Raw genomic sequence first — 8,937 nt, 5'->3', positions numbered from 1 at the left:
CAAACCATTTTTGCCTCTTCCCTCAAGAAAACATCATAAATAAGTGGGATATTCTACCATCTAGTGTCCACGTCAATGAGAGCACTAACTGTTGTGTCACATTCTAGGATCTTTACAAGAGATTGAATAGAAAAAGTCAAGGGCACCGGTATCCATTGATCATGCCAGATTTTTATAGACGAACCATCCCCCACTCTCCATATCAGCCCCTTATTTAAGAGCTTCTTCGCATTTCAGATACTTCGCCATGCAAATGATGGTCTATTTCCCAATCTAGATTCAAGAAATGATTCACCCGGATGGTACTTCTCTTTAACCACTCTAGCCACCAATGAGTTAAGATTTTGGAGTAACCTCCACCCTTTTTTAGCCAATAAAGCAAAATTAAAATTCTCCAAATCCCTATACCCCATGCCCCCCTTCTCCTTGGATCTTCCCAACTTACCCAAGCTATTCTAGTATCATTCCCTTTATGACTCCACCAAAATTTAGACATCATGAAATTTATATCCTTACACAGAGTTTTAGGTAATTGAAAAAAACTCATTGTGTAAGTAGGAATGTTCTGAATGACTGCTTTTAACAATACCTCATTTCCAGCTTGAGATAGAAACCTCTCCTTCCACCCATTGATACGCTCCCAGATTCTAGCCTTGATACCCATAAAAGCCGCTACACAAGACTTGCCCACTAAAGATGGGAGCCCAAGATACTTTTCATATCTTCTTGTAGAACTAATATCGGCTATGGAGAGAATATGATCCTTGGCTTCTCTTTGAGTGTTCTTTCTGAAAAATATAGAGGTTTTATCCTTATTTAATTTCTACCCATTCAACTGGTGTAGTTCTGTTAATTTGCTAGCTTTGATTATTGATAACAAATGTTTGCCTAATTTATAATATTTCTTAATTTCGGTCAACAGACAAGCGGATTGATACAAGTAAAAACACAAGTAATTTGAAAGTCATGTGTTTTTAAAATATTATAATTTAAAAAAAAGTAGAAAATTATGTTTTTCAATCACATGCCAAAATATGTACGATTTTAAAAATTAAATTAATGATTAATTTTATTTTAAAAAACTACTATTTTTAAATTGTAGCTTCAGTTTTGAGGTCACGTGCCTGAAATCCTAAACTAGATTGAGCCAACTGCCGAGCCAAGTAATTCGGAGTCGGACAAGTGAACGTCTCATTGCCCGAAACACCCAACCCGGCACTCGGCGCCATGCAATTCGGACAAAGGAATTTCACGAGATTCTCATCCTTTACCCACCTAATTGATTCCTCAAGTGGCGCTGATCGAACGGCCGAAAATCGTGTTAGCAAAATCAATAGTGGGACGCGCGCAGCACCGGATCCAAACTCGATAAAAAGAAATCGATGGTCATGTCAGAGCGAAGGAAGACTTTAGAGGTTTCTTTGCTTCTCTGCAAGGATCATCATCACCCAACTCTTTCACTTTTCCCGAGAGTTCCCGAAGAAGAACAAATAAATAAATAAATAGAGAGCCTCGTCTTTCAGAATTCTTAGGGTTATATAGAATGGATACGGCGGAGTTCGATTACCTGTTCAAGTTGTTGCTGATCGGGGATTCTGGGGTGGGGAAGAGCACGCTCATCTTGAGCTTCACTTCCGATACCTTTGAGGAACTCTCTCCTACAATCGGTGAGCTTAGCATTCCATTCCCCTTCTCTTCCCAGTTTAATTAGGATTGGTGTTTGTTAATTTCTTGTAAATTCTTTGCAGGTGTGGATTTTAAGGTGAAACATGTTACAGTCGGGGGGAAGAAGTTGAAGCTTGCAATTTGGGACACAGGTAGGAAATTCATTAAGAAATGAAAACAAAAGAAAATCTGTGTGTTCATTTGCATACTTCAATTGTGTAATGTTAATATTGAAAGAAAAAAAAAAACTCTGTTTTTGGAAATGCGCCTATATGTTGAAAGAACCAACATTGAATTATAGGTATAATAAGTAACACGAATTATTGCCGTTTGCATGTTCTTAAGTTGGTTAAAAAAAAGAGCATTTAGCCATGAAAATCTCGGTTTTGTTAGATTCCGAGCATTTAGCCATGAAATTGAATTTGGTGATCTGATTTAATATTCCCAATCATGCGAATGATGTAAGAATTTGGGTGAGAGTATTACATTATGATTGACTTGTTCTTTTGCAGTACTGGGTCATATGGAAGAGTAAAACACTATATTCACTACTTTTAAATTACATTAAGAGTTTTGTGGTTTCTACAAATATGAGAAGTTCAACTGAAAGAATACAAAATTTTCGACATTGGAAGCCTATGCATCAAAGTATGTTGTGAATCCCAATTCTTTGGTTGTAGTGTATCTTCAATGTATCTTACAATTGTTAATGTTGTTTATTTACTAATACGCATTATTTTTCAAAAAGACGAAGGGCCCCTAATACACGCTTACTTGGTAAGGTCTGTAAGGACATGATTTTGTTATCATTTTTTGCGATGCTTTGTTTCCAAGTTTGTATGATGTTATGAAAGTAGTTAGATTTCACATTTTATGATGTTGTTTCTGACATAAATTCACACTTTCTCATCATGAAGCTGGACAAGAAAGATTTAGAACACTAACTAGCTCATATTACAGAGGAGCTCAAGGGGTAATAATGGGTATGTTGATTCACCTCCTTCATGTCTCAGCGTCTTTTCATGTCTTTGCTCTGTTATTATGAAATTCGAATCTATGTTGTCATTTGAGAATCAATTAATATCCAAAGGTGTTTAGTTATAGATCTCAACCTACGTATTAAAAAAAAAAAAAAAATTAGGTCTCAATCTGTCATGATTGATTGTTCTTCCTCCATTGGTTTTCAGCTATTACTAAAGCCGAAAAAGAATTTTATTTTATTTTATTTTTTTAATTTAATTTAATTTTTTTATTTTAATTATTATTGATAAGTAAAGCCGAAAAAAGAATTATCCCACCTGTTTCTCAGTGACGGTGGTTTTAGGAATTGTAATTGCTTAATTTGAGTAAATTATTTTGTATACCTAAGTAATTGCCTTGGGGAAATGGTGCAGTATATGATGTAACACGGCGTGAAACTTTTACAAATCTGTCTGATATATGGGCTAAAGAAATTGACTTGTACTCAACAAATCAAGATTGCATCAAGATGCTTGTTGGCAACAAAGTCGATAAGGTATGCCTTTAATGAACTTACATTTGTGATTATTTTAGCTTCTTTAGAGTGTCCTGTTTTTGATAAAAATGTCTAAAAGTTAGGATTGTAGTAAGATTTCCTATCCAAGACCCTATAATAGCGAGACCAACGCTGAGTAGCAGTCATAGGGTGTGCAGGGAGGTTAGTAGCATGCTAGTTGTTATTGGGATTGGACTACGTTTTTAAACTTTGCCTTGTCTTATCAGCTTATGGTTGTATGGTTCTTGGGATATCGTGTTCTTTCTACTACTAAAATTAGAGATTATACATATTGAAGATATCTTTCTTTTCAGGAAAGTGAAAGGGTTGTCAGCAAAAAAGAGGGTATTGACTTTGCTAGAGAATACGGATGTCTTTTTTTAGAATGTAGTGCAAAAACTAGAGTCAATGTGGAGCAATGCTTCGAGGAGCTCGTGTTAAAGGTATGCAAAATACTGAAATTTATTTTTCTCTACATTGATAATTTACTTCTATATGTTTGTCCTAAGTTTGGCACCAGTTCGATCAGGTATGGGTTTGAACACAGGTGTCAAACTGAGTCCCTTACTCTTAGGAAACTTGGAAATCATGCTTGTTATTTCATAATACATTTTAAAGCTGGTTCTCGTAGCAGTGGTATCAACTTGACTCCATTCTTGTTCCTATGTGTGATGTGGTGTCTGTTCAGTTGATGTGACACTTGGGGTTAGATATTATCGTCTGATTTGTTCGGTTAAACTCAGTGCTTGACACTGGTGCAAAGCCTCCTATGCATTTGCCTCTAGAAGTTGTAGCTCAATTATACCACAAATGACAAAAATGCAACATGTAGTATACAGTTATAATTAGATAAGTAATGAGCTGGCCTTAAGGAAGCATATAAAGAATGATAATGAAAGCAAACAAAAAACAAAAATGTATGGCGTGTTAGGTACCTGTTTTTTGGTCATGAGGTGCTACCAGAAGAGTATCTGTTTGTAAGATATTTGTGTAGGATGTAGCTTGGCACATCAACAGATAATGAATAGTGATTTGCACAGGTGTCATAGAATTGGCTTGTCTAACAGTCCCACCGCAACAACACATTAGGTCTTTTCAAGTAATGCCAGAAGCCTTTTAACTTTTAGTGTTCAGATAAACTGTGAAGCCATCAACTGGCCTAATACGGTAATTTGGACTTCTTGTTTTCATGTTTATTTACTAAGAAAAAGGATAAATTGTGCGTATTATGTATCGAATTACGTAGCGTCACTGGACAGTTCCATTTCTTCTGTTAAGATTTGAAGTCATAAATCCTTGCCTTTTTACTGGATCTCGTGTGGTGGAAGAGATAATTCATTATATCGCTAAGAAGATATTTTACTGGTTTTGTTTTACTGCACAAATATTTTGTTATACTGTAGAAATATCCATGAATTGTTTTAATGATGCAAGGGTACCATGTTGATCGGCAGATTTTGGATACACCTAGTCTCTTAACTGAGAGCTCAGCCGGGGTGAAGAAGAACATCTTCGAAGAAAAACCTCCACAATCTGCTGAGTCCACCAGTAGCTGTTGCTCTTGGTGATTACTCTCTGGTGTCTCTCGCCAACACTCCCCTTTCAAATAGCATTTCATTTTCCCTTTCCTCGGTTGATCAAAATGTTCACAACTAATTTAATTTGAGGTGAAACTAAATATTTAGTTTGATGCGACTTGTCTTCCCCATTACAGATCATGTGTTACGTTTGCACCAAATCTCCCATGTAAAGAACGATTGCATAATTATCTGCCGATCATAGCTCCTAGAATCATGTTAGTGGTATTTCTCAAATTGACCCCATTTCTTTGCTTCTTAATCCGCCCCCGCTTCCATGAGCCATATGGGCTGCAATGCCTGTGCCATGAGGCGAAGTTGGGGAGCTCATATGACCGGGTCAGGAAACAACAACTACAAGCCAACAATACGACTTGCAATATGCTTTGTACGATGGCTTACAAAAACAGTCAAAGTTGCGTCCTCACAGCGGATGTTTGAATCATCAAAGAGGTCGTAGAAAGATAAACTCGTTTACACAATTCCGTGGATGATACGGTGAATTGCAATATCAAAGTTGGTTTTCATTTGTTTTGACCAAGCCCAATCCTAAAATTAGTAGGTTTGATCTGCTTGTTTTAGCATAGGGATTACTTCGCAAGACTTGACTATTTTTTGACGGAAAATACTAACAAGCCCACCGAAGCACCCGTCAATTTACACACTAATCATCCAAGGGATTGGAAAGGCTACTGTGGGGTCCAAATACTCAAGGCAGTGAGATCGCTGGTCTATCGAAAAGTCCAGCCAATACGAAGGATCGCCGGCCCTTAAAGAGTTAAATGGCGTGACAGTTTCACAGCTCATAAGTTCAACCAACTATTGGGATTTTAGTACACATTTAAGGGGATGCCATTGACCAGGCGATTCTCCATTCTCCAACTTAGCTAACAGAGAGTGTCCACGCCAAGCTAACATTTCTAACATATTAAAGGAGGTAAGGAAACATACTTTTGGTGGAAGTCACTCAAATCCCAATAAAGTGTCGGTCTATATAAGGAGCTTAGGTGAGCCTCACAAGGAAATTTTGCCAAAATATATTTTTACCATATTCTTTATAACTTAGGGTGGATTGCATTTGAGAGGTTTAAAAGTACTTTTAACACTTAAAAAGTTCGTTTAAAGAAAAAAATACTCGCTTGCTTAAAAAAATTAAAAGCGCTTTTAATAATTAAAAAAGCTTTAAAATGATTAAAATGCACTTAATTCCACCGATGAACCTTATAACCTTGCAATAATAATGTGAGAACGAATCACTAAAAGAAAAAAGAAAATAAAAAATAAAACAAGACAAAACAAAACACTAAACAGGCCCCAACAGAAACAAACGCACTAAGATGGCCCCGAACACAATTCCTTGTCGTGAAAGTATTGTCTTGTCTGGGCCAAAGATGTGTAGCCACTCTTGCAAGCCTCAAAGTGGAGCCCCACGGCCACAACGGGAGTAAGTAGAGAGGGACCCAGGGAGGAGTCGTGTACGGTAGAAGATTGGGGTCCAACAATATCCAATTTATCCACTCAATTCCATTATTGTTTGATAACATACATATAATCACATATATTAATATTAGTGTGAGTAGTACGACTTGTCTACATAAGTTACATAACAGAGGTTAAAAACAATTAAAAATAAAAAAAAAGAAGAATAGAAAAGAAAAGAAAGAAAAAAAAAAAAGCGGCAGAACATGAACCCAGTTGTAGGAGATTCTGGCACCACCACCTCTGATCCCCGCAATCCCACAAATCTGACGGACTCAACGTCCCTTCCCGCTCCTCTTGGCGGCGATGCTGATCTGGAGGCAGAGGAGGAGGCTCCACCACCAGCAGCAGCAGCAGCAGCACCCATCGTAATGTCCTCCAGGGAACCCGATGCCATCTTCAGCGGTGGCGGCATCAGGTTCCTCTCCCTCTCTCTCTCTCTCTCACGTGTTTCAAAGTTTTGTCTTTTGGGATCTTCTGTAACCCACTTGTTATTTATGTTATTTCTTTGGTTTGATGCTGTATTTTGAGAGTTCCCATTTCTGTTTGATTGATTTTTCTTGAAATGCGGTCTGAATATGCGACTTCACTTGATTCAACTCTCAGCTATCATGCCTTTTTAATCATTTTCTCTGGTAAAGTCTTGTGATATTCTCTGTACCGTTTCTGGGATGTTTTGTTTTCACCTTTAGGTTCCATTTCCATGATGGGGGGGGCGGGGGGCGGTGGGGTTGCGTTGGAGTTTTTGGGTCTGGGCTTGGTGAATTTCGGGGCACGTGCCAAACTATTCGCGTTGATGCTAAATAACATTTATAAAGCGATTGCAAGATGCGCTTGGGGTTGGGTTTGAACTTTGATGTGGCGTTGCTTTTATTCCTAAATGACGGGGTCGTTGCATTGAGGTTGACTTGACTTATATTCGTTTTGGAATTCAAAGTCTATTTTGTGCTTTGGAAAGTTGCATGCTTTTGAAATCTAATGCGATATTTTTACACGATTCGACTTTGATCATTATGGAGTGGTACCAAGATCACTTCGAGACAGGAAGACCTGAATTTGAACGGCGGGAACGGTCTTATTCACTTTGCCTTGGGGAAATATTGCAGAAAGATTATTGAAATTTTCAAGTCAATTAAACTGCAGAGAAAATGAGGAAGTGCTTATGTGTATGTAATGTGATTGTTCTATTTTAGAGAAGAGGGATTGTGACTTTTGTTGCTTTTTTTATTGTGTGTTGGAATAAATGCAACTCACACGCCTAGACAGGATTGAACATATAATCTACCCTCCATCCATTGGTTTTGAGGAAAGGAGACGTGATTTGAGCTAAAACATAATTATGGAAATCGTTGAGTTCCAAATGTTAGAATTTGCCACTATATTTTGTATGGACTATTTGGAATGAAGGTTGTAGATAGAGCTAAAGCTTTACCTACCAATTGACTCACTCTTGATTTAGTTGTTTAGCCAACAAGATGATGGATGGTTTGGAATCAACTAAGCCTTCCAGACCTACGGCTTCTATGTTGGGCTTAGCTTGTGCGTGAGATCCAAGATAGCACCATTGATGGCCATGTACTTTCACAACACTGTGCCATGCCATACACTAGCCAGCTCGCACGCCTTGGCAGATCAATGCTTGGCTTTGGCCTTCCCTCAGTCATGCCCTTGCATCAACAAGGGCAGCATGCTGCACCAACAACATGTGATGCACTGCAGCAGCTACTACAATGCTTGACCCATCCAATATTCAGTATTTGCATCCAGCACCTTAGCAGCAACTCGTTACTGCTGTCTTCAAACAGCTTCTCGTGTCCCATGGCATGCCTCCCTTATGCCATGGCCTAGGGGCTGTTACAAACCATTCATTTTATCAGGCTGCATTCAGATCACTCAAATTGATTATTTAGCAACGCGCAGATGTTTATAAACCAAATGAGTGAGTTTTTTTATTATGTGTTGGATCTGATAAATTATGAGCTCAAGATTAATCCCATTGGACTGCATTGGTTTGATTTTGGTCCTGGTGTTGTTTTTTTGGGACGTCAAAGTTTATTAGACCCGCATTTGTCTTAGAGTGGTTGAAGTTACATGTCTGACCCAAGTGTTCTATTTTTTTGGTTAGCTTTCTTACTGGAGGTCGAAATGGGAGTTTCAACTATGGTTATTCCACTTTCAAGGGTAAAAGAGCTTCCATGGAGGATTTCTATGAGACAAGGATTTCAGAAGTCGATGGTCAGATGGTTGCTTTTTTTGGTGTTTTTGATGGTACGGCCTAGTTTTTCATTAACTATCTCTGGGATGGGTTGTTTGTTGAGTGTCTTTTATCAACAGAAACATTCACAGCTGGCGGTGCCTTGTTTTTTCTCCTAGATTTGTTACCTTCTTAAATCGAATATTTTTCTTTATGACTTAAGAAAAATTCAGATGCTTTGGGTTTATCCACTTCTCTGTTTTGTGTTTACATGCATGTTGTGGTCCAATTCAGGCCATGGGGGTTCAAGAACTGCTGAATACCTAAAAAACAACCTTTTCAAGAATTTAAGCGGCCACCCAGATTTCATCAAAGACACAAAGACAGCTATCGGTATGAAGTTGGTGAACTTTAGGTGTTATTATTTGTATGGGATGCGATTTAAGTTATTTATTTGGATTATGAGCTAGAAATAATTTTACTTATTAGTTTTTCTTTTTTCTATT

At 37.9% G+C, this 8,937-nt stretch overlaps 1 protein-coding gene across 1 annotated transcript in view; it reads left to right on the top strand.

Annotated features, from left to right (window-relative positions):
• The first annotated feature begins 1,396 nt into the window (after positions 1-1,396).
• Positions 1,397-8,937, top strand: part of LOC132183958 (uncharacterized) — a 19,111-nt gene continuing 11,570 nt past the window's right edge. Inside the window, exons 1-9 of the mRNA XM_059597435.1 lie at positions 1,397-1,667; positions 1,749-1,817; positions 2,583-2,648; positions 3,060-3,181; positions 3,496-3,624; positions 4,636-4,746; positions 6,441-6,655; positions 8,363-8,505; positions 8,726-8,824. Of these exons, the coding sequence (XP_059453418.1) occupies positions 1,544-1,667; positions 1,749-1,817; positions 2,583-2,648; positions 3,060-3,181; positions 3,496-3,624; positions 4,636-4,746; positions 6,441-6,655; positions 8,363-8,505; positions 8,726-8,824 (1,078 nt within the window). The 5' untranslated portion in view covers positions 1,397-1,543. The remainder of the gene's footprint in view (positions 1,668-1,748; positions 1,818-2,582; positions 2,649-3,059; positions 3,182-3,495; positions 3,625-4,635; positions 4,747-6,440; positions 6,656-8,362; positions 8,506-8,725; positions 8,825-8,937) is intronic.

The sequence above is a fragment of the Corylus avellana genome, chromosome ca6, assembly GCF_901000735.1.
Source record: "Corylus avellana chromosome ca6, CavTom2PMs-1.0".
NCBI classification, from domain to species: Eukaryota; Viridiplantae; Streptophyta; class Magnoliopsida; order Fagales; family Betulaceae; genus Corylus; species Corylus avellana.
The sequence above is the reverse complement of the archived record's forward strand: the minus strand, read 5'-3'. Positions and strand labels throughout refer to the sequence as shown.